The 26,977-nt window shown below is 35.4% G+C and overlaps 1 protein-coding gene across 6 annotated transcripts; it reads left to right on the top strand.

The window, feature by feature from the left end:
• LOC137389557 (uncharacterized) lies at positions 1-26,977 on the top strand. Of its 6 annotated transcripts, XM_068075600.1 has the most exons (12): positions 1-95; positions 2,325-2,384; positions 3,296-3,384; positions 5,510-5,558; positions 11,164-11,309; positions 12,504-12,562; positions 14,724-14,834; positions 15,105-15,235; positions 17,223-17,341; positions 21,686-21,836; positions 25,322-25,387; positions 26,577-26,977. In XM_068075600.1, exons 8-12 carry the CDS (start codon positions 15,164-15,166, stop codon positions 26,637-26,639), a joined length of 471 nt encoding a protein of 156 aa, XP_067931701.1. In that variant the 5' UTR covers positions 1-95; positions 2,325-2,384; positions 3,296-3,384; positions 5,510-5,558; positions 11,164-11,309; positions 12,504-12,562; positions 14,724-14,834; positions 15,105-15,163; the 3' UTR covers positions 26,640-26,977. The 6 variants fall into 6 exon arrangements, with proteins under 6 accessions (XP_067931701.1, XP_067931702.1, XP_067931705.1 ...); XM_068075601.1 differs by lacking the exon at positions 5,510-5,558; XM_068075604.1 differs by lacking the exons at positions 11,164-11,309; positions 12,504-12,562.

Below are 26,977 nucleotides of genomic sequence, written 5' to 3' on the forward strand. Positions count from 1 at the left end.
TATACTTGATGTAAGCTCTCTAAAGATAACAGATGCAGAAGTTAAAGAGAGCCTTGTCAAAGTTTTTTGAAAATGTCTCGGATTCTAGTTCGCTGGTGAGTATCTGATAAAAAGTTTAATCTAAAAAGCAATTATCTTCTCTTGATATTAAATGGTGTAAGGCATTCAACATGCATCACTGTCAAAATTTCATAGTTTAAATGCATTAGCTAACAAATTTTTCAGTTGAGTTCAGAACTAGAATAAGGTGACTTGTACACGTCTTGGAAGTGGACTGCAACATATAATCTTGAACCAAAATTGCTTATATATTCTGTAAAACCTAAGTTGTCTGGTATGCATTTGAGCACACAGCGCAGCTAATGAGATATTAGTAAAGTACAGTTATACTTTGATTTTCAAACATTTCTGATATCATTCAAATCGGATTTCCTCTAGAAAATTCGAGATCCTTTACACCTTGAACTTTGACAAAAATGTCACCTTTGGAGCGACCCAGAAGCTGAGTGAACCTGTATACCTTAAGTATTCAACCTCTATTGTGAGCAGTTGTAATTGTGATTCGTGTCAAAAATACATTTTTTAGGTGGGCCAATTTAGACGCACCATCTTTGATACAATGTTTAACTATATCCTTTATTAACGTTCCTACGATTTTTCTGATTATTTTGTTACCTCTTACCATAGCATGGATTATGTTGCTATCTTGATTGTTTTGATGTTACGATTGGCAAAAATGGAACGTTTCTGTTGTGCTGTTTTATGTCACACATTCCTTCATAGAATGTTTTATATCTGCAACCTGAGCATAGGCGAGCTTTCGCTACTTTAAAGTTTATATAAAAATTGCTAAAAACGAAATGAAGGGAATGTTGATGTATTGTTTATGATCTTATATAGGAAATTTTTTCTTAAAATTAATCACAGTCTACTTCTATATTTTTTTGTTAATGGTAAACAGTTGACAAGACTTTGAGTAAACGAGGGTGAGGTATGACCGGCTACAGATACAGCAGTATGGTACATTCCACAATCTGTTCGTCTATTAATATATTTTCATGAGATGATCATTGTATTTCACATATGACCAGCTTTCTTATCACATGCGTACAGTTTATATAGTTTAAATCATAAAAATTGTTTGAAAAAGCTATTTTCTAGATTTGGAATGGTTTAAAATTATTTTGCATTGATTATAATGGGAATGTAGTTTTCAATTTAAATAACTGGATTTTGAACAAATCACTTTTTAAACAGCCTTTTGGAAAGGATTACAGTGAAAATCTGAAGTTTTACTGTATCTCTCCTGCCACTTGTAAAACTACATCCGTAGACCATAATATAATAGTTTTTTAATAACGCCCTTACGCTATTCTGTTTAGCATGTGGATAAAGAGATACAAAAAACCATATTGGTAATTGATACTCACTTAGTACTGTATATTAGTATTTCATGTGCTGCTTGTGCTATTCACATGAAGCTTGGTTTGGACGTGGTGGTATTTATTATTTAAATTGAGGATACATTGACACCTCGAGGATATTTCTTTAAGCCAATCATTATTTCTGAGATATCCATAATTTCAATCACTAGAATGTTGTTATCAAATAAATGCTTAACTACAGTCTGATCATCACTACAGTCTGATCATCACTACAGTCTGATCATCACTACAGTGATCAGGGTAATGCAAGTTTTATCTCTTACAGTTATAAACTTTAGGAGATAAAACTTGCCTTTAAACTTACGAGGTTTTGCAATAGTGTCAAATTGAAACCTGATGTAATGCGTCTAACTTTGTGGTGTATTTAAAGCTTTCCATTTCTTATATTATTTCTAATTAATTGAAATTGCTGTTTATATTATTATTATTATTGTATCAATTATAATAGTTGATAAGATTTTAATGGGAGGAATAGACTTTGCTAATCTTCAACCTTGCAGCTTAAATTTGATGGTACTGAATAATTTAGACAAGACAATCCTGTCATGTGTGGGCAATACAATGTATTATGACTAACAAGTGCATAACAGCGTACTAAACTAACTTTTTCTCTAAATTCCTGTAGTTCCATGTGGAAATCTTTACAAATCTGTAGGTTAATATAGCGTTTGTCTTATTCATACACATAAACTTTGTTGGCCATGATATAGGTTCAGCCTGTTGAACTTATATCATGGGTATTAGGTCATTGCTTGTTAATTTATGGTAAGCAACACTTATAGTGCTTGACACGAGGCAACTGCCTGTATTTTATGCTGAAAAGCTTGGAATGAGTTTGTTTACACAGACTTTGTGTCATAATTTATTCTCCTTTTTCAGTCGCAAGAAGACGCAAACAAATCCAAATCAGCCAATCAGAGAGGGCGTTAGCTGGAACAGGTATCATTTTAAGTAGTTTTAATACTTGCCATTCATTTTGATATATATTTAATATTACACAAAATGAGATGTATCACTAGTAAGTGTGGTTTATGAATAATTCGGTATATAATTATTTCTAGGGATTTATAATGCCTGACTATTTCAAAAACTACAAACATAGTATATGTATGGAGTTAAATTAGCTTAGATTTTAGACAAGTGAATCCTATTCTTCATAGTTGTCATTTGTTCGTGAAAGTTTGCATTTGGCTGGTTCTTGTATTTAAACTAAAGGTTCACCATTGTAAGCAAATACATAAGTTATATGTTTTTGTGAAAAGATTTTGTTAATGTCTGAGTAGTAGTAGATGGAGTTATCTTCACCAACAAAACATGATAGGACAACTCCTACAATACACTATATCGAGTACACAGACTACAATAAAGTGTTTCTAATGTTAACAATTCGACAGAGGGTCAAAAAGAAAATCTAGTTTATGCAGTTGTTTATGTAGTCAAATCTACTACACGAGAACTTATATTGTTATAAACTTATATCTGTTATACTTATGATATCAAAATCTAAGATTCTTGAACCGGCACTCCATACTAAACAGGTGCATGTGAGTTGGGAGTACTAACTTATTACCTATAATAGTAGATATAGTATATATTATATATTTTTTATATGATTAGTATTAAATAATATATATTGTATCATGACTATAATTGTAGAATCGAATTGATGACCTTTTAAAAAAAATCAACATCGGTGACAATTTCTAGTGATTCAACACTGTCATATGCCTTCACTAGAGCTCACTATTGAAAAGTATATACGCAGTGACATGATGCGGAGTAGTCAGGTGTTATGTCACTACTTTGTGCTGTTAATGGTACACTCTACATTTAGCATATACCATTTGCAGATTAGGAGGCCAAATCCATACTAAAGCGATATCAAGATATTTGATGCACAAGAGAGTGTTGAGTGTGTCTTGGTGATAGACAATCGCAGGTAAATATTTTGTTTGTTTGTTTTATTTCATTGAAAATAATTACATGGCAGCGAGAAACATAAAAAAATTGTGCAATGAGGACCCACATGCTCATTAGGATAGCTAGTAATGCTGCTGGGCCCTGGTTACCAGTTAGTTGATTTATTTAGATGGTAAAAAAGTACACATTCACTATTCGAGTAAATCAATGAAGTGTTGCTTGATGTCTGATTTGAAGCGATTGCGGTATTTGAATATTGCAATCGCTTCAAAAATCAATGAAATGTTGTGTTTAATGAAAGAAATGCTATGTTTTCACCTTACGGTTACTTGAACTCCTTCACTCAACAGAAGCTTCTTATGTGAGTGGCTCTAGTTCAGCTGCTAGGTGGGCACTTTTCTCTTTGTTTGTTTTGTTTTCTGTGCTCTGTGAAAACCATAGATATAGTAAACCCTTACTATATCTATGATTTACTATATCTATGGTTTATGGTTTACTATATCTATGGTTTATGGTTTACTATATCTGTGGATTATGGTTTACTATATCTATGGTTTACTATATCTATGGTTTATGGTTTACTATGTTTATGGTTTACTATATCTGTGGTTTATGGTTTACTGTATCTGTGGTTTATGGTTTACTATATCTATGGTTTATGGTTTACTATATCTGTGGTTTATGGTTTACTGTATCTGTGGTTTATGGTTTACTATATCTATGGTTTATGGTTTACTATATCTATGGTTTATGGTTTACTATATCAGTTCTATGGTTTATGGTTTACTATATCTATGGTTTATGGTTTACTATATCAGTTCTATGGTTTATGGTTTACTATATCTGTGGTTTATGGTTTACTATATCTATGGTTTACTATATCTATGGTTTATGGTTTACTATATTTGCGGTTTATGGTTTACTGTATCTATGGTTTATGGTTTACTATATCTACGGTTTATGTTTTACTATAGCTATGGTTTATGGTTTACTATATTTACGGTTTATGGTTTACTGTATCTATGGTTTATGGTTTACTATATCTATGGTTTATGGTTTACTATATCTATGGTTTATTGTTTACTATATCTATGTTTTATGGTTTACTATATCTACGGTTTATGGTTTACTGTATTTATGGTTTATGGTTTACTGTATCTATAGTAAAACGCATCTTAGGCTGTATATAAGGTGATGTTCTTTATTAATGTACTTAATACACAACATCTTGTTTCTAGAATCTGTTAGGTTTAAACAAAGTAATGCTTCTTTTTGCACTTGTTTGATTATCAATATGAAAACTCTGGGATGTACTTTGGGATTGGTTTTCTAGAACATTCTTTACGGCTTATCTTTATTGTTCATCATTCCTTATTGTCTACTGCCTTCAGTGTATAAATTTTGTTCCATATCTGAGGGGCAAAAGGTTGGTATGCTGTTTAAAACTTCCTGCCAGTGTTTGTAGTCGATTTTGTGTTATCAATATCAGAAAGTTTGCATACACATCATTTTGCCACTTACCCTGATGCCAAGGCAAGCTTCCTTGATAATTGATATACATGTAAATTACTACATGGTGTTTATATTAAGATAATTAGTATACTTACCAGTCTCGTGTGCTGTGAGAGATCGTCATGAGTAATCAATATGTGCATAATTATCCCATGAAGTGGTAAGGTGACTGAGTGGGGTAGTGGTAGCATGCTCGCTTTTTAGTCCTATGCCTGTGGTTTGATTCTTGTGGGAGACGATCTTTTTAATAATGCTTTTAGTGTGGTGTCGGATAGACAGATATTATTATAGTAAAGATTGTGTAAACAATGGTTAAACATCACCATAGTTATCACTGCTCATGTAGCATGATCACTACTAGCGGTTAGAGGATCACACTAGGAGTGAGTTAGATAAGTTATTCTGATGAATCTCTATGAGTTGTTCAAAATGCTTGACTGATTATTTGTGTGACTACTATGCGATGAAAGGGAAATTTAATATTCATACAAATTTAATTATTGAATCTCTCAAGGTACTAAACACCATTTATTATATCAATATTTTCAAAGGTTGCTACTAATAATGCATGGCTTTACTGTGTAGTATTTTCAGAAACGGTTTGCTATCGGTCGACTTTTTTTTAATTGTAGGCTTGCTGCAGGACTTGTATCTGGGAAAGTGGTTGTTTGGGATATTCTGGTATGTAATTGCATTAAGGCTGACATCTTGTATGTTTACAGTTAACCCTTTGACCAGGTATAAGCCCCCCCCCCAAAAACAACCGAAACTCATGTAATTTATTTTCGAAAATTCAATAAAATCGATATTTTATGAACATGCATAGCTCAAATCTTAAATTTATTTTTATGAACAAAATTTTTTGTACATATACATTCATTCACATATCTACTACTCAAAAAATATTACAACCATGTGCAATTGTCCCTGTATGAAATGCTTGGAAGCATTTTTTCGGTAGAGTCAAACGCTATAACGTAGCCGTGCGAGCCACCATAACGATCGTTTTCTCTGCATATTCCAAGCATATTAAAAGTCCAAAAAGTTTACATCACTTCTATCATTTGAATTATTTTTATTCTGATCAGACAAAAAGTCACTAACGATCACAGGATAAAATAATCTTTTATTTTACCGCCTCTCAGATAATCGTTTCATATTGTAAATCATCGATTGATATCTTGTTGATGATATTGAAAACTTACTAGTGCTCATATCCTTTGTTTAACGTTACTAGGCGACAGCTTTATAAACGTCTACCGAAATAGGCATAAATTTCGTTTCCCCACGCAACCGGTAAATGATATTCTGGTCGTTTCCCCAGCCAAAGGGTTAAGAAAGCTTTAGTTATGGGTAATTTAAACATACCATATGTGAACATTGTAGGCTGGAAAGGAGTTAGCCATCCTCTACAACCATCAAGTTTCCATAAGTTTATTAAAATCTATTCATTTCCCTGGGCAATGCACCAAACTGATCAGCATTGATAAAGATGGTCTCATTACCATATCCTTTATTTACCTCTAACTTATGTTTTACTTTTGTTGACCATGTTTTTCTTTAAGTACCCTCCCTTCTCTTTAAATACCCTCCCTTCTCTTTAAATATCCTTCCTTCCCTTTGAATACCCTTCCTTCCCTTTTAATACCCTCCATTCCCTTTAAATATCCTCCCTTCCCTTTAAATACCATCCTTCTCTTTAAATACCCTCCCTTCCCTTTAAATACCCTCCCTTCCCTTTAAATACCCTCCCTTCTCTTTAAATACCCTCCCTTCCCTTTAAATACCCTTCCTTCCCTTTAAATACCCTCCCTTCCCTTTAAATACCCTCCCTTCTCTTTAAATACCCTCCCTTCCCTTTAAATACCCTTCCTTCCCTTTAAATACCCTCCCTTCCCTTTATATACTCTTCCTTCCCTTTAATTACCCTTCCTTCCCTTTAAATACCCTCCCTTCCCTTTAAATACCCTCCCTTCCCTTTAAATACCCTTCCTTCCCTTTAAATACCCTCCCTTCTCTTTAAATACCCTCTCTTCCCTTTAAATATCCTCCCTTCCCTTCCGTTTAAATACCCTTCCTTCCCTTTAAATACCTTTCCTTCTCTTTAAATACCCTCCCTTCTCTTTAAATACCCTCTCTTCCCTTTAAATACCCTCCCTTCCCTTTAAATACCCTCCCTTCCCTTTAAATACCCTCCCTTCCCTTTAAATACCCTTCCTTCCCTTTAAATACCCTTCCTTCTCTTTAAATACCCTTCCTTCCCTTTGAATACCCTTCCTTCCCTTTAAATACCCTCCCTTCTCTTTAAATACCCTTCCTTCCCTTTAAATACCCTTCCTTCCCTTTAAATACCCTCCCTCCCTTTATATACCATCCCTTCCCTTTAAATACCCTCCCTTCCCTTTAAATACCCTTCCTTCCCTTTAAATACCCTTCCTTCTCTTTAAATACCCTTCCTTCCCTTTAAATACCCTCCCTTCCCTTTAAATACCCTTCCTTCCTTTTAAATACCATCCCTTCCTTTTAAATACACTCCCTCCCTTTAAATACCCTCCCTTCTCTTTAAATACACTCCTTTCCCTTGAATACACACCCTTTGTTTTAAATACCTTCCCTTTAAATACCCTCTCTTACTTTTAAATACCCTCTCTTACCTTTAAATACATTTTCTTCCCTTTGAATACCCTCCCTTCCATTTACCCTTGTATTCTCTGTGACATCACCTTTACCCTTGTATTCTCTGTGGCATCACCTTCACCCTTGTATTCTCTCTGGCATCAACTTTACTCTTATATTCTCTGTGGCATCACCTTTAGCCTTGTATTCTCTGTGGCATCACCTTTACTCTTATATTCTCTGTGGCATCACCTTTACCCTTGTATTCTCTGTGGCATCACCTTTACCCTTGTATTCTCTGTGACATCACCATTACCCTTATATTCTCAGTGGCATCCACCTTTGCCCTTGTATTCTCTGTGACATCACCTTTAGCCTTGTATTCTCTGTGGCATCACCTTTACCCTTGTATTCTCTGTGGCATCACCTTTAGTAATCAACATCAACATTATTGGTTTGAAAATAGAAAATATTCGTCTAATACTCATGACATTATAACTTTCTGTATCCTTTGCTGTGGGACTCTCGTAATCTTTCTGTTTGTTGCTACTTATTTGCTGTTAGGTGAACATTTCTTAACCACCACTACACATCTGGGACTTGGAAAGTAGAGAGATGCTGAAGTGTTTCATGCTAAGTGAAGATATATCTGTGAGGTTAGTGTATGACACCTTTTAAATGATGGCTTGGGTTTGTCAAACAGGTCTAGCTTATTGCACTCACATTTGCCTCTACTTGGCGCTTTTAAGCTTTCAGTTTATCTAATATCTTCAGCGATTATCTAATAATTGACAGGATATATTTGATTTCTGTCAGCGAAATAAATCTCGAAAGTTACTCGGCCAATTTTTATACCAAAACTAACTTTTTTATGCAGGTGATATTTAGTTTGCGCGATCAGCAGCCATTACCTTTTGCAAATACAAAACATAGCATAACCAGTTTTAGGTTTTTCCAGCTTGTTTAGCGACAGCTATTAGCAATAATTTTTAGATTTTTTAAATAAAGTAAAGATGTCTGTTTATATGTTAAGAAACAAAAATTTCGAGTTCTTAAACAAACTAAATTTTGCATGAATCTAGAAAACAAAGTAATGATACAGCCAGACTTTAAAAGTTCTGTCCAGTACCGCTAATCTAATTATCACTTGAGAATATCTCCTTGCAATACCTTGAGTTTTACCTGACAATACCTTGAGTGTTGCCTGGTGATACTTTGAGTGTTACCTGGTGATACTTCAAGTGTCTCCTGTTCATGTTTTAAGTGTCTGCTGGTCATGTCCTGAGTATCTTCTGATATTATCCTTGTTTGATCTTTGACAGGCTGAGAGTAAATGAAGGTATTGAAATGTTTATTTGTGGTCTGCTCTCATCCCAATGCTAACCACAAGGCTTGTGCACGCTATCACTCAATTCAGCGATTAGCTATGCAACGATGTGCTGCTATGGCATCATTTTGCCATGAGCATGCATGGCGAAGAACTACGCTGGTGATGAATTACATAATCAGATAATTTAAAAGATGAAAAAGGGCCCGCGATATCAGGAATGCAATTTCACAACTTCTATTGTTGGTTGGTTAGCGGTCACCTACAGCTAATCGCTCTAGTGTGTGGGTACACTTTATCATTGGTGATGATGTCAAAACAGCTAATCATTGCAGTCCATCATGTGGCTAAACATTGATTTGAGCGATAGTGTGCATGGGTCTTTAGAGTCCCTGTTCAACTTCTAACTATAACTAGTTTATAGATACATTTACTTTGAAAGCTCCTTTGTATTTCATCTGCACTTGTATTGACACAGTAATAAGTACATAGAGTACAGCAATCCCTCCTGCTTCGCAAGATTAAGTTACTAACCCACGCCTGAAATCCAAATTTCTATGAAATAGAAAATAGATTTTTTGAAGTACCAGCCATAGTTGTAATACTTCGGAACATAAACAGATTTTTGAACTTTTGAAATCACTATATGTGTAACCGTTTACCTGTGGCATACATCTATAGTATGTTATATGTAGTAACAATATTCTCTAGTGACAAATGAGAACGCAACTTTGAAATATGAGTGTAGTGAAAATCAAAGAAATTAAGTAAATGCTAAAAAATTTGAGCCAATCATCATCCGGATAGCAAAATGACGAAAATGGCTTATAAAAAATTCTCTGTAAAATTGTGAGATTGTCAACTCGCATTTACCGTATATACTCAATTATAAGACACACTTTTTTGACTTGAAAATCAGCCTACATTTCACCTGCGTCTTATAATCGCAACATACCACGAGGGGCCATGTGTTTCTATGAAGCAGCACCGATTATCAGGCCACTGCTATACCGTATACCATGTACACGAGAGGGGACGAACACTCGGTAGACGGAAGACAATCGCGGCGATTTTAACTGTTTTTAACTCCACTTATTGCTCGCAAAAATGTCTTCAGTCAACAAACGTAAGATGATGCGCCGATGAGCAAAAAGCGCCGACGATCGAAAAATCCTTCAATGAATGTTCTATCAGTAACAACCTCGACGGAACAGAAGACGACATCCTCTAGACTGATCAAGTGAACGACACAAATGAAGACACTGATGACGAAAATGAAATCTATGACGATATACTCACCGAGGAACAAGCCAAGAAACGCCTTGAAGATTCATCTGATGAAGAAGAATTCCACGGAATTTGAAAATAAACATTTGTCACTTTATTATGTATACAATTACTTGTAAAAATTGCAATGAATTTCATATTTCTATGTCTGAGTAAGGTGATAAATAAATGGAATTATTTCACGTTTTCGTAGCTTTTTATTATTGAGTCAAACGGACGCCTTTATAAGGAAGATTAAGAATGATTGCTTACTTCCCAAGATAGTCACGTGACTGACAAGAAAATAACAACCAGATTCGTTTTCAAAAGATTTATTCATGACAAACAAAAACAACACAAAAAAACAGCGCGTGTGAAAAGATTTATTGATTCCAATTACGGTACAAGATTGATTGCCGGCAGACTTCAGTTGAATTTACTCTAGCGTTAAAACTTACCTGTCAGTCAACTGAGCCCTCAAAGTGAGAAAACAATCGATTGATCGTGCGAAAATTTCACTTGTGAAGAGATCAATTGAAGTGCGTCCTATACTTGAATTACCCTTTATTCTCAATAATTGGCTGAAATTTATGCTGCGTCTTATACTAGGGTGCGTCCTATAATTGAGTATATACGGTAATAGTTAAATTTGATCTCAGCTGTTACTGGAATTTTAGTTTTATTGACGACATCAACCAGCTCATTGCTGTGGCACCGCCATTTTCGTGCCTTAGCAGCGAGAAAAAACAGTGTGTTACAGTGTATGCGTATACAAATCAAGGTCAGGGAAAAACAATGATTCAGCAAAGCCGCCAAACTTGAAGCCATATAGTAGGATAGATTACTTACTTTACGTCTGTCCTGATTGTCATTCATAGACATTATATTTTGTTCGCGCTACAAATTCCTATGTTTAAGACAGTCTTCCACACTTTCTGATTCCTTTGCAAATCGGTTTATCTTGGTGTTATTATTAATTCATCTGTTACTTTTCTATGAACTATTTTGTGGTACTCCCTGCCCCAAGGACATTCTGAGGCAGTAGTAACTTTAGTTGAATCATCATATGTATTACAGGCTGATGTTGCACATACCTTGTCTAGAGTTTCCTAATGTTATAACTCTATTGTTTGGGCACTCAAAGCTGCAGCTCTGCCAGATGAGTTCCCACCAGCTTCAAGAGCCCTTCTCGACTCAAGATATTGGTAGAACTAATGCTAAAGGTTAGCCCAAGTCATCTTACCCACTGCTGAATTATAAATGAAGTTACAAGTTGTATGATTTTCATTCTTGTCTAGTTTCTAGTCATTTTAACATAACTTTTGGCTTTCACAGCCTGACATAAAGGACAGCAGCATTCTAGAATATTCTAGAAGATGAATATAAGACCACGCTATTGGATATCACATTCTAATCTTTTTTACATTGATAAGAGCCGTGTCAGTCTGTCTGCTCAAAGCCAGGGTTAAATGTTACTATAAAATAATGCTTTCTGTAGTAATCAAACTAATAACTTGCTGTGTAGTTGATGGACACTCTAACACTTCCGCTAATCGACCATCATCTGCCATTGCAAAATAATTATGTATATAATTACCATCAAACCTCTATTTGAACGACACCTCTATTTGACCGCCACTACAGAAGAATGTTTTCAAAATATTGTTTGTGCTTTATCGCAGAAAAAGTGAACAGAAGTAATATAGACGCAGGTTGACCAAAATACTATTTATTGATGATCTTTCATGGTACGCTAGACTGCCGGGGTAGTTATCATCATAATTCAGGCAAACCAAACGATCAAAACTAAAAGGAACTAATGAAGTTAGAAGTACCACTTTATTACTAGTGGTGCGTGTCAGTACCACTATCATTGATACAATCAGTGATGAAGTGGTACAGAACGGTGATGAGGTGGTACATCTCAGTACCTCCTCATCACAGGTACAATCAGTGATATAGCGGTACTGAGATGTACCACCACATCACTGATTGTATCAATGATACAGTGGTACTGACACGTACCACTAGTGATAAAGTGGTACTTCTGACTTCATTAGTTCAATAAGATTGTATCAATTGATTACTGGTACAATCAGTGATGAAGCGGTATATCTCGGTACCGGTGGTAAACCAGTGGGACACTCAATGACTGATTGCATTATAATTCATTGACAAGTTGTTCTCTATACATTGCCAGCACTGCTGCTTTCTCTACCTTTGCTAGCTGTATTTGTTCGAAGGTTAACCGAAGTTGTTACTCTCTGCATTGTGCAGTCTTAGTTGCTACCATTTTTGAGCTATGAACTTTCCGCATGCATTCCAATACTGTAGGAAGCGCATGTGTGTAAGTTGTGTGTAATGGATATTGTGTCATATTCTGCTATCTCTAATGAGTGGTTTTCCATTATATATAGACGATGTTGTGAAGCTTCTGGAATCTTCTGAACATGTTGTGTGCATCTCTGGCCATGCTGTAGATGAGTACCGTATGATTTGTTATGCACTGTGTTACCAGCATTACCAGTTGATCGCCTCCAAATGTTGCCATCTGGGTGGCAGATGGCTAAAAACATTTCATACTTTCTTCTGCCTTTATATTCCCTGTTTCTATTTTCTATCAAAAAGTTTTTCAAAAAGGTAATACAATGTAAGGGCGCGTCGTTATGATGAGTTCAAGGTCAAGTCTTTATGATAATGAGTCTTAGGTCAAGTCTTTATGATATTGAGTCTAAGGTCAAATCTTTATTTTAATGAGTTTAAGGTCAAGTCTTTATCATAATGAGTCTAAGGTCAAGTCTTTATGATATTGAGTCTAAGGTCAAGTCTTTATGATAATGAGTCTGAGGTCAAGTCTTTATCATAATGAGTCTTAGGTCAAGTCTTTATGATAATGAGTCTAAGGTCAAGTCTTTATGTTATTGAGTCTAAGGTCAAGTCTTTATGATATTGAGTCTGAGGTCAAGTCTTTATTTTAATGAGTTTAGGCTCAAGTCTTTATGATGATGAGTCAAAGGTCAAGTCTTTATTATAATGAGTGTAAGGTTAAGTCGTCATCATATTGGATCTTTATTACTTAACACTAACTACTCCCCTTTCTCTTTATAAATATATTATCATACATCAACAAGAATTAGTTCATTGTAGAAATTCACTTGGTTCCTAGTCGACTTTAACTTTTATCATTATTCATTTCTTTTTGATAAAAAACAGTGGAAGATTGGTGATGCGCAGCATTTAAATGCATTTTCTAAATATAAGGTACTAATAAGATGCTGATTGCACTTATTTTATATACAGTAGTAGTTCATTTATCATGCTCTGGTTGGTCAAATCCATCCACTTGTTTTTGCCCTTGTTTTCTGCAGCAAATACTCTGTGATAGTTTATTGCTCGCAAGCGATTGATTCCTTGTACATTAGGTGGTGCTCTCAGTGTTTCTATGATATGGATTATATACTTATACTAGCTGTGCTTCCTGGCGTTGCCCGGGTATTAAAAATCAGCTCGTAAATAATGAAAAGTAATGAGAGTTGCCTGCCACTTGCTATTAGCCTGGCATGTTGCCAATGGGAAATTTAAATAAGCTTGCTAATGAGAGCTATTCGCCTTCGTGACGTTTCGCAATCACCTTGTGTAGTGCGCGAAACCGTTGTGTATTTGCTCTCATATAGCGACATATGTCAGCTCGCTAGCCGATCAATATCTGCGGCCTAATTGGTACGGGGTCGGACTGGCGAAGAGGAGGGTTCAAGATTAAATCTTCTTCGGTACGGGTTCTTTATTCCAAGATTCTACTAATAGCTAAAGCTGGACATACCGAAAACAGACGTCATAAAACAGACGACAAACTTCGAGAAATATATATATAGATTGTAACCATCATTAATTATTTTGCCACCATTATATATATACTAAATATGGCATTAAGCAAATTATTATAACTTTCAAGCCACACAGTCTATAAAAATGTTTTGAAATCAAATTCATCAGCATCAAATTTTACACCAGTTTGCGCCATAAAAATTCCACAACAATTCCACTGTTGCAAGGTGAGCTTGGTCACTTTTTTGACTATTTTCAATACAACCATGATCACATCCACGTCAGACAATTTACCAACATTATTACAGCTTACAGCATTATTATCACTTCTAAAATAAAAATACTCCCAGCAGTGTTATTGATCAATAAAAATCACCGAAAGCCTTTAAATCTAAAATTAGTGAAACCCTTGTAAGCAAAAAATTGCAATGGAGAATACAGTTTTTGCAAAATGAAACTACGCCCGGGATGGGTTGAACACATATTTTCTATTGGCCTAACACATGCCGATAGTTGTTTAATTTTGTTCGAGCACGGATCCAATAGTCTAATTAATCAACTACTCACTAATCAGAAAGGTTTTGTATGAAGCCTGCTAAAGTCGCACCATGCGGCTCTTAGCCATACGCAAACGCTTTGCCGAGCGAGCCGTACTGGGCTGCTTGTGGTAGTGAAGGGGAGTTGAACAACTGATAAACGATTAATATTTACTACCAGCGTAATAAAGTTGATAGTTGATAGTGTTCATAATGTACACATTCTTATCAGCTGTATTCGTAGCAATGACGGTTAGTGGCTGTTTGTTTCCATAGACATATATGAGAAGCAATGGGATACCAATGGTAGACTTACACTACAGCATGTAGATATTCTAGCTCGACCTGATGAGAAGTCACTCTTCTGTTCTGCTACCAGACTATCAGGTGTTTGTTACACACTTTTGTTTTACACCATCTTCTTCCACTCTCCAGATGTAGCCTTGTTTGAATACACAAAAATGCAGGTAAAGGGATGGAGTTGAGCATTTTACAGACATTTGTTTCCTACCGATAAGTTCTCTCTGGTGCTGCTCCTGCTTTATACTTTCCATTCTATTAAATAATCCATATTCCAGCCAATATCTTATCTCTACTTCATACTCACTTGATAATCTATTTTCGCTCTTGACTGCATTTAGTCTGAATTGTTTTTAGAGGATAAGTTTGCAGTCGGCACATTATCAGGAGAAGTGTTAGTATGTAAATTTAATCACATGATGGAACCAACCGAATATCCTGCCTTCCTCTCAGATTCTCCTGTAAACTGCCTTTTGAAGCTGCATGGCGTAAGTCAGTTTTTACCTTCATTTGTGTGTTTTATTATTGGCTGAATTAGTTGCGTGTGTGCGCGTGTGACCCTCATTTAACAAGGTCATTTTTTGTAAAGTAAACTATATGGTGAAGTAACCAAATGAAGAGAACCTGCTGACTACATTTGATAAGTTAATAAGCTAATCCGCAACCCATTAGTAGAGATGCCCCGATTCTAATTTCACCAGCCGATTCAGATACCGATCCGATACACCGATTCTTATTGAAAAATAATCTGATTCCGATACCGATTCAGATCTTCTGTGTTGCATAGATATTTGTTGATTTTATTATGCAAATATAATGCAAAGGAAATATAAATATTGATGTATTTGTTTCTATTCATGGAAAAAAGATATACATGTATATATGGTCACATACTGACATTATGACTTACCGTGCATCTAGTAACAAAACAGTTCATGTATCTTGTAATCTGCTATTAATAATGGTAATTACTGTACAGTACAGCTTTTTCTGTGATATTGATGTCTCTCTTTTACTGCTGAACGAACTGCTGCGCCTGTACAAGTTTGGAGCCAATAAATGTTTCTCTTAATTACCGTTAGTGATTTAATTATCTCAGCGAAACGTCTTTATCTTCCATCGCTATGGATGTAGCCAGTCGTACTGAAAAAGGACTCACTTGCCACAGATGGTGGAGGACAGGCTAAATACCGATAGGCTACTGAGGTTATTTTATGCGCCGCAAACGATACATCATATCATCAAGATCAAGAGAGTTAGTTAACTTTATTCATCGAATGCTCAAATTACTTTCGTAATGCTAGTACACAGAAATATTACACCACATTCTTGTTTCCCGTCATTGTGCTATCATTCGTGATTGGCTGCAATAAATCATATCGCTGTAATTGGGAAATACCGCACTTGGTGATTACATCCTGACTAAAGCCAAAAGATTCCTCAGCTGTGTTAATGTTTATTAAGCTATAGACATGAAATAGATTGTGTGACAGGCCCAGAATTCATTAGGTAAAAGTAGAAAACTTGCAGCTGAATATTTTTTATTAGTATAACAGGCTAAAATATGGTTTTCTGCTAAATAATTGATCTATAAAAAGTATCTGAACTTTCCGATTTTTTAAGAAAAGATCGGCCGATTCAGATACTTAACACCCATATCGGCACCGATTCCGATATTAAAATTCTATATTTTAATATCGGGCAACTCTACACATTAGTGATTATATTGCTGACGTATTACCATTGAGTGTGGTAGCGGTAGGCCTGTTCAAACAGAGTAACACCCTGATTGGTTTGTTTCTTGCTTTTATAATCTTGCTATTTCCTGTAACACGCACATGGAAACCCCAATTTTATTTCTTTAGATACATCAGTTTGTTTTTGTTTACTGCAAGCGCAAGCTCTGTTCTATGTCTATGTCTCTATGTATGATTTACGCCAAGCTTTCAGACCTCATACAATATTTCTTGTATGGAAGTTCAGCATTGATATGTCACACGGGGACATCTCGACATTCTTCTAGTCTAATTGTTGATGTGAGCCATATATGTTTAAAACACGATAGTGTTTTTGTACTATAAGAACTGACTGGAACGCAGGAGCAAGTTTTGACTTATCTGATGAGTAGTTTGAAATTAGTTCTGTTATAAAGCTTTTCTATTTATTTTACTCATGACTGGTATCTAATTGTCCAAAACATGTTCATAGAATAATCTCTATAAAACCCTTTTGGGAAGGCGTAACCTACTCTTGAGTAGAAACTGGTAGAACAGGAGTCAGGCCAATTCCATTGTGTACATAAGTTGTATAGGGAAGATTTATTGTTCCATCAGTTTCTCTGTTGTGTTCTATACCAAGCTTGCTCAACCGTTGGTACTTGTATTATACTTAATTCCTTTGGTTGTGTCTGGCAAGCTGGCTGGCATGGGATGGATCGCTGTCTGAGCATTAATTACAGTTCTTATGTTTGCACAGGACTTGTTGCTGGTTGCCTCTGAGAAAAGCCTCCACGTCATCTCCTTGCTATCTGGAAAGTGTGAATATGCACAGACATTCTCTTCCTCCCTTGGCCTTGTATACTATGTTCCAACAAGGTATCATTGAGTTTCTGTCTAGTCTTAACTCTTCAAAGTCAGCAAGCTGACTTTCTGACATTTCACAGTTCATTTGCTTGTTGCATGGCAACCACTAACAGTAGCTAAATAGTTTTTAGCTGTATCTCCACAAAATTCTTTACAAGATACAACCTATTTGAAACCCTATTTTGTCAAAGTGAGTGTTTTTTATTTTTCCAAAGTCGGTAATCAAAAACGAAGGCAAAATTTCCGGAGCCAAGTATCCCATTTAGTTTTTTTTCATTGCTATGACATGATCAACACAATAGACGTGAATTTTATTATGTAAAATCTCTAGGAGTTTATGATTCTGTTTCAACCAATCAAAAGCGTTTAGTTTTTTTTCAAATAGTCTACAAATAGCCCAAGTCAACGTTTTTATTTTGTCCAAACTATCAAAAAACTTACCAATTTTAAGCTTCAAAGAACACAAAAGAGTATTAATCACACAACTTCTACAATCCTAGTTATAACTTCTTGTTGCTTGATGTAAACATGTCCTCCGTGGTGCAAAATAATAAAGCTATCGTGATGAAAAGGTTTCGGTGCTGCTCACTATGATGGTAACGGCTAATATAAGAGTTTACAGGTCACAAAACAAGTGTAACACTACATTTTTGTTCTTTTACCAATAATTTCCTGCACTTTCGGTGTGATTTGGAAATTTTTTCCTATTTTTATAGAATGAAAAATTTAGTAAAGTTAGCTATTTCATGTATCATAACAAAGGAAATTTTGTTTTGAATAAGATGCAGTTTTCAGTTTGAAGAAATACCAACTACTTCTCAAGGTGTGAAAGATTATATATGGCGATGTCAGCTTTTACAATTTAAAAAAAGTTCATTTCGACTTGATGAGTTAAGATGACCTAGTCATATAACATACTACCTGATGACCGTAGGGTGTGAGCTTCCAGTATTTTCACTTTTTCAATAGGTTTGTATATCGCCTGATGAACCTGATAGCCAAACACAACACTTTGTTTATATTGTTTAGTATTTGCTTTTACCAGAACTTACGTGCTGCAGTACACCCATAGTATGTAACTTACATGCTGCAGTACACCCATAGTAAGTAACTTACATGCTACAGTACACCCATAGTATGTAACTTACATGCTACAGTACACCCGTAGTATGTAACTTACATGCTACAGTACACCCGTAGTATGTAACTTACATGCTACAGTACACCCATAGTATGTAACTTACATGCTGCAGTATACCCGTAGTATGTAACCTACATGCTGCAGTACATTCATAGTATGTAACTTACATGCTGCAGTACACCCATAGTATGTAACTTACATGCTGCAGTACACCCATAGTATGTTACTTACAATCTACAGTACACCCATAGTGTGTAACTTACATGCTGCAGTACATCCATAGTACGTAACTTACATGCTGCAGTACACCCATAGTGTGTAATTTACATGCTGCAGTACACCCATATTATGTAACTTACATGCTACAGTATACCCATATTATGTAACTTACATGCTACATTACACCCATAGTATGTAACTTATATGCTACAGTACACCCATAGTGTGTAACTTACATGCTGCAGTACTCCCATAGTATGTAACTTACATGCTGCAGTACACCCGTAGTATGTAACTTACATGCTGCAGCACACCCGTAGCATGTAACATACATGCTACAGTACACCCATAGTGTGTAACTTACATGCTGCAGTACTCCCATAGTTTGTAACTTGATTTAACATCGTTTCACTTCGTTGGAGATCTGAGGATTTACCTTCTGCCTGAATCATACTAAATTACACATACACTTACTTTAAAACATTTTAATCTCTTTTGCTGCCAGATATTTGGTCAGATCTTTTGCTATAGTGCCAGATTAAGTTGTTTTTGACCACTTTCAAACGCTGCTGTTCATTTTACGGCTTATCAAGCGATTCACTGCACCAAATTATCTAAACCTCATGCTGTAGTTTTCTAACACATTTCTAAATCTTATAAAATGTTCATTTGTGATCCTGAAAATCAAATAGAACAGACCAATTTTTAATTGACATACCTACATGTACATCACTTCCGTGAATAATTAGTATAAATGGATGCAGGACAAATGTGCTTCCTACATTTAATAACCATCTAAACTACAGTTAGAATTCCGTATTAATAGTTTACAAAAAAGGGAACTTTTTTGTCATTTCACTAGCTGATAAAATTAAAAGAAATTTGACTCCAAATAGTTCTTAGATGCTTACCCCATATGAAGATACGTTTTGAATGTTTCATTTTTATAAAAAAAGATTTTAATCAGGACCAGATGATTAACGTAAAAATTGAAGTGTAATTTATCCGCCATTGTAAAGACTTATCAAAAGATCGTCTAGCCTAAAATCTTATTTTATATGAAAAAACAAACTCAAATTTTACAAAACTCATTTAATGAGGTTGCTTCCTGTTAACGAACGTTAACGGCTCAGTTTTATCCTTGGCTGAGAGTAACAAAACGTTTAGAAAGGGATTGTTGTGGCATCGTCAGCTTTGGACTAAAGACTGTTATTAATGTTTCATGGTTAAAGTAATCTAATCTTTGTTGAGTGATTGTAGCATTTAGCTTTATTAATTAAATTTGTCTCATCTATAATCATCACATCTAAAGGAGTTGGCTGACAAATCTAAATTTTTGGAATAAACCGGTGTTCATCATAGATGGGCCAGGAAAGATATTTCTCGCATCCAAAATTTGCTAGAATTACCCAAAGCCGCTCTTTTGTATGGTTCTGTCTACAACTGATACAATCAAGAAATAAAATACATGTACATTAATAATAGTTAACTCACTAGTATAAAATTACCATATTACATATATGTACGGTACTGAACGCTGCTCCTTTGGGTAGACACCATCTAAAATTATCAAACTTCCATAAGAGCAGCGCGATGGCTCGAAAATAAAAAATATGCTACTGTATATCCCAGCATATATGTCGATTCTAGAATGCAAAATGTTTTTACCAAACTTATGGGTCTAGCTGATACGTGCATAACTCTGATTGAAAGCAAAGCAAATCACATTATGTTAACTTAATTTCAACAATTAAAACTTGAACAACGCTAAGCACATGGCTAGTAGCCTTTTACTTGCAGTTTGTTTTATACAGTAGAGATGGCACTTCAAGAAAAGCCTCTTGTGCAGGTTAATTGAAAAAGAAATACAATGGAACCGGTGCATGTAGCCTTATTCTGTCTAGCTTTTGTTATCACGGTAAGAGCGGGTAATATGCGCAGCCGTGCGAAGTAGCACTTGTTTGGTAATAGTAGGCTATGATGACAATAACATTCCTGGTTGGTCATACACGTAATCGCTAGCATTGCATAAATAGTATCGCTAGTACAGATCTTACCAGATAATTATATGATTTACCCATGAATTGAAAATAATGTCTTACACCGCTTCTTCAATAATAATTACCACTATCATTAACACCTGCTATTCAATAGATTTTTTACTGAGAAAATTAACTATTCGGAAAAAAACCAAATATTTGACATTGGAGTATAGGCCTATAAGTCGTCATAACATTTGACCAAATTAATTAGCATAGAATTTTACATCATCTGATGTCATAAAAAGGTAAAAAATGTGCTACAGAATGAGTTTAGACACGTTCATGTTCTCTTCATACTACTATGGTTGACAAGTTGAGCATATCCGAGTTACATGAGTTACCGCTATTATATTAGCTTAGTAGCTTATGGCATTATTATTACTGTTAAAATAAATACTCACTGTCGCTACTGCTATTGCCCAATAGATGATCATCAGAAGTCTATTGATCTACAATTTGTGAAACCTATGTGGCTGTAATGCATCTGATCATCACGAAGAACAAATAGCTATAAAAATGTGTTTTTGAAAAGTGAAACTAAAGTCAACGTGAAAAGCAAACATGTTTTTCATTGGCTAAATGCAAAAAGATGATTGTTTTCTTTCAATTAAGCGAAAGCACGATAGGCTAATTATACCACTACTCACCAATCAGAAACATTTTGTACTAAGCCTACAAAAGTCCATTTCCGCAATTGTTTATGCTTTGATAGGCACATACGGCGTGTTACGATTTATATGATCGGCTCATCTGCAAATTCTTATAAGTTCCTTCTTTCAGGGCTGTTTTTTAAGGTCAGCTTATATACGGGGATTTATGGTAAGTGCTCGGCACAGTCATCAGCATCTCTAGAGTCCTGATTAATTCTGACACAATACCAAAGCTCAGTCACCTGTCCATGGGCCAGACCTAAACAGTCCTAACGTTAAATATGCTATCCTGGTGTTTTTATAGTCACTTGCTGATCACACAGAATAAAGACAGCTGCAAGCTGCTCTCATGGGATGTGAATGTTCTGGAGGAAGAGGGTAGAAACAGATCAAATGAATCACTATGTACTCTCCACTGTGAGGGAGCTCTTCTAGCTCACACTTCCACGGTTAGGGTGGGTGTTGGTAATAGATTAATTATTAATGTCATCTATAAGTGTTAACAATTTTCATTAGCTACAACCTGTAACACGCAGTGTGTTTATTATAGCCACAACCTTTAACACCGCAGTGTTTCTTATAGCCACAACCTTTAACACACAGTTTGTTTCTTAGCATTTAGAATAGTTCTGGTCATTAGTACCAAGCAATTCTGAGATATAGTTGCTGAAGTCAATGTTTTGATGAATGCTGATGACAGTTTTAAATATTAGTGATAGGAATTGAACTGCAGCTTTTTTAAGGTACTGTAAAACCTCTATTTGAACGCCATGGCTCTTTATTTTGCAACCATTATTTTATAGTGGCGATTTATTCCAGGTGATGTTCAATTAGAGGGTGGTGATGTATTTTTCGACTAGCTAGTCAGAATTTTGGGAAGACCAGTTTAACCCTTCTACGGGTGAAGCGATGTTAATGTAACCTATATTTTGCACATTCCTTTAGGCGGAGTGACATTAATGCCATCGGCCTCAGCATTTTTGCTAAACCATGAACATACAAGTTCCAGACTGAGTTAAACAAGGAACTGCTTTAAGTACTAAAATATAAGCCGGATACAGTTATTAATTATTTTTCATGGTGCTTTCAAAGTTTTAAAGAGAATACTAAAGCTTTAGAGTTAGCAACTGGACATAAAATTTAAATGTTTTCAATGTTTTAATGTTAGAATACGCCATTACAATGGCTACAATTACGGTGTTCCTGAAGAGTTTTCACATCATTCATCAAAATGCTTTAAAATCTTCAAGTCAGATTATAAACCATATTATGGATGAATTTAAAACAATGTCTCAGATTTACACCTTAATGGTTTCGAATCAGAGTGCAGCTCTGATGATTGTGATAATTGATCTTCTCAGATACACCTTCACTAAAATCATGCACTACAGCAAAAACAAAATAGTTAATTGTTATTGGTGTCACTCTATTAATGCGATTTTGTGGACATTTTTTTTACTGATGACTTTCTACTATGGGTTTGTAAAGATCACAAAATTTCAAAGTGGCAGTCAAATAGAGGTAGCGCTCTATTTAAATATGATGCTCTATTTTTAACCTTTCTCCTATAGTGGGGTTCTATTAAATGTAGCATTCGAAGAAAGCCGGTGTTCAAGTAGAGGTGTTGATGTTCGTTGATTATTAATCAATTCAGGCATATGGTAGACCCTTCTGTGTTGCAAATCATTGATTCTTGGACTGTTGTTTGCTCCTGGGTTGTGTGGGTAGGGTATGAGCTGTGAGAGTATGATATGAGTTCTAAGGGTATGATATGAGTTCCAAGGGTGTGATATGAATTGCGAGGGTATGATATGAGTTGCAAGGGTATGATAAGAGTTGAAAGGGTATGATAGGGGTTGAAAGGGTATGGTATGAGTTGCAAGGATATGTTTTGAGTTGCAAGGGCATGTTATGAGTTGCAAGGGTATGGTATACGTTGCAAGGGTATGATAGGAGTTGAAAGTGTATGATATGAGTTGCAAGGGTATGATAGGAGTTGCAAGGGTATGATATGAGCTGCAAGGGTGTGATATGAGTTGCAAGGGTATGTTATGAGTTGCAAGGGTATGGTATACGTTGCAAGGGTATGGTATACGTTGCAAGGGTATGATAGGAGTTGAAAGTGTATGATATGGGTTGAAAGGGTATGGTATGAGTTGCAAAGGCATTATATTAGTTGCAAGGGTATGTTATGAGTTGCAAGGGTATGATATGAGTTGCAAGGGTATGGTATACGTTGCAAGGGTATGATAGGAGTTGAAAGTGTATGATATGAGTTGCAAGGGTATGATAGGAGTTGCAAGGGTATGATATGAGCTGCAAGGGTGTGATATGAGTTGCAAGGGTATGTTATGAGTTGCAAGGGTATGGTATACGTTGCAAGGGTATGGTATACGTTGCAAGGGTATGATAGGAGTTGAAAGTGTATGATATGGGTTGAAAGGGTATGGTATGAGTTGCAAGGGCATTATATTAGTTGCAAGGGTATGTTATGAGTTGCAAGGGTATGATATGAGTTGCAAGGGTATGGTATGAGTTGCAAGGGTATGATATGAGTTGCAAGAGTTTGATATGAGTTGCAAGGGTATGACATGAGTTGCAAGGGTAGGGTATGAGTTGTAAGAGGAGGATATGAGTTGTTAGAATCGGATATGAGTTGCAAGAGGAAAATATGAGCTGCAAGGGTATTATATCAGTTGCAAGGGTATGTTATGAGTTGCAAGAGTATGATAGGAGTTGAAAGGGTATGTTATGAGTTGCAAGGGTATGATATGAGTTGCAAGGGTATACTATGAGTTGCAAGGGTATGATATGAGTTGCAAGGGTATGGTATGCGTTGCAAGGGTATGATATGAGTTGCAAGAGTTTGATATGAGTTGCAAGGGTATGATATGAGTTGCAAGGGTAGGGTATGAGTTGTAAGAGGAGGATATGAGTTGAAAGGGTATGATATGAATTGTAGGAGTAGGATATGAATTGTACAAAATGAGTTGTATAAGTGTGATTTGGGCTGTAGAAGTAGCATTTGGGCACAGTGATTAAGGTACAGTAGAGGCTCCTACAACGTAAATAATCTGTTCCAGAAAATTTTACGTTAAAGGAAATTTATGTTATAATTACATTAAAATACATGTGAATTACTTACCTAATTCATACCATGATCCTTACAAAGTGATTTGATCTTTCAGGAATGAGAAAAAAAACTACTTTAATTTAGTATTTATTGACTACAGTAACTGTAGTATTTTTGGTTCGTGTCGACAACTTTTCTTATTTTTATTTCATCAATTTTGTTCAGTTTTTGTTCCAATATTGCGGTAATTTTACAATAAGTCAAAAGGAGTGCACACCTACAACGCCAATTTAGAAGGATTTGTTCACTTTTTGCAGAATGCCAAGTTTATCCTGCAACGGAAGAATAATAAAAAATATTTTAAACGTCTACACTAAAGCAAAACAAAAATATATTTCTCTATAAATAGGGCAGTGTCTATCTGTTTGTCTGTCTATTCATCACCAGGGTTTAAGGTTATGCTACAAGATAACTTTTGCCGATTCTCCAACTCGTGATATTAGGATTAGTAGTGCAACACTCTAACATCTGCATCAATCGATCGTCTCAATTATTGCTGAAGATTATAGTGCCTACTGATTCTCTGCTTTATCGACCATCTGATGGACCAGACAGTTATGGCACTTGTATATATAATAGAGACATCGTTGTTTTCTCTCTCTCAAGTGCGGAACAAAAGAAAGCAATAATTTTGTGAAAAATTTCACCGACTTAACAGGTCATGTGATATTGAATTTTTACGAAGTATGAAGCAAAAACTTTACATAAATGTTTTACGTTATCTGGAATTGTCAGCTGTACATCCAAGAGTTGTCTTCTTTCCTTTTTTGTTATCTTATAATCAACAGTTCCATTTTTTTCTCATAGGGTGTGGAGTTGTGCTGCCATGGCCTAATAACTTACTCAGATGATTCTCTAGTCATTATTTGGAAGGTAGGAAATATTTATTGCTTATTATCTGCTCAGTTCACTTAATAATTATTTAATTAAATATGAACTTACACAAAATTTTAGTAGATTTTATAGGAAAGTATCAGTATTTCTATCATTTGCTATGGTTTTCAATGTTTGAGGTGATCTGACTGCCAGGATGTTTCAAGATTAAAATCAACAAAACTTGAGCGCAGTTAAAACACATTTCACATGTATTTTTCACCCAGGTGTTTGAACCGCAATCAAGTTTTGTCTATTTTAATCTTGAAACATGCTGGCCGTCGGATCACCGCAACTAACAAAGTGCTACATACTTCACCATCACGTACTACAACTAACAAAGTACTTCATACTTCACCATCAAGTACTACAACTAACAAAGTACTTCATACTTCACCATCAAGTACTACAACTAACAAAGTGCTACATACTTCACCATCCAGCACTACAACTAACAAAATACTACATACTTCACCATCAAGTACTACAACTAACAAAATACTACATACTTCACCATCAAGTACTACAACTAACAAAGTGCTACATACTTCACCATCAATTACTACAACTAACAAAGTACTGCATACTTCACCATCAAGTGCATTGTACTACAACTAACAAAGTACTACATTTTTCACCATCAAGTACTACAACTAACTGAGTACTACATACTTCACCATCAAGTACTACAACTAACAAAGTGCTACATACTTCACCATCAAGTACTACAACTAACAAAGTACTACGTACTTCACCATCAAGTACTACGGCTAACAAAGTACTTTAGTCATGGTTCTCATTTAATAATTGTCACTTGGATTGGTTTGATTGCGACATAAATCTTGGTTTCTGCATGACAATGTTGTAAGGAAATTATTTATGATATCATTAAACGGATTGTACACCTCAAGCTTGAATCTTGAGTTCCTTAGGTTTTTACATGCACTGATTATGTTTCGGAAGTTAATTCATTAGCTACTGAAAAATGATGAACATTACATCTTACTAGCTATTTTCCTAAATTTTATTAATTTACTTTGTGACATTCAGTTGTAACTTACTTCTTAACTGTGCCTCCTTCCACTTGTCATCAACTGCCACTTGTCATCATTTGCCACTTGTCATCAACGGCCACTTGTCATCAACTGCCACTTGTCATCAACTGCCACTTTTATAGATTTTGTTACAGAACAAAGATGAGGAGATGATCAGGCTACTCACTGCCATCAACCAGACAAGCACCAGCTCCTAGCTCATTCCTTGCTCAAGTAGTTATATTCATATTTCAACAATTTTACAATCAATATGGTGCTTTTTCCAAACAGTTGGGTTTTTCTATAAATTTCAACTTTTTGATTTTAGAAAAAATGTCAAACTGTTGTTTGTACTTAATTATATAATTTTTTGAGATTTTACAGCCCTCAATAATTCTGGTGTATTTGATGAGTGTATGTCTAATCTAATGTTCTGTTTGAATTACGACCTGCCATTATATGTATACACATGTTAACAAACTGGGCACAACATGGTTTCCAGCCTTTTTTCATAAATCGTGTGAATATGCCACACCAAATAATACCACATCGAGAA

This window comes from Watersipora subatra, chromosome 3, assembly GCF_963576615.1.
Source record: "Watersipora subatra chromosome 3, tzWatSuba1.1, whole genome shotgun sequence".
Classification (NCBI taxonomy): Eukaryota; Metazoa; Bryozoa; class Gymnolaemata; order Cheilostomatida; family Watersiporidae; genus Watersipora; species Watersipora subatra.

Bases quoted from the DNA above. Each gene is read 5' to 3' on its own strand.
- LOC137389557 (XM_068075600.1), top strand. From the start codon at position 15,164: ATGATGGAACCAACCGAATATCCTGCCTTCCTCTCAGATTCTCCTGTA. The intron at 17,342-21,685 runs GTATCATTGAGT...GTGTTTTTATAG, and splicing joins GTATACTATGTTCCAACAAG to TCACTTGCTGATCACACAGA. The intron at 21,837-25,321 runs GTGGGTGTTGGT...TTTTTCTCATAG, and splicing joins CTCACACTTCCACGGTTAGG to GGTGTGGAGTTGTGCTGCCA.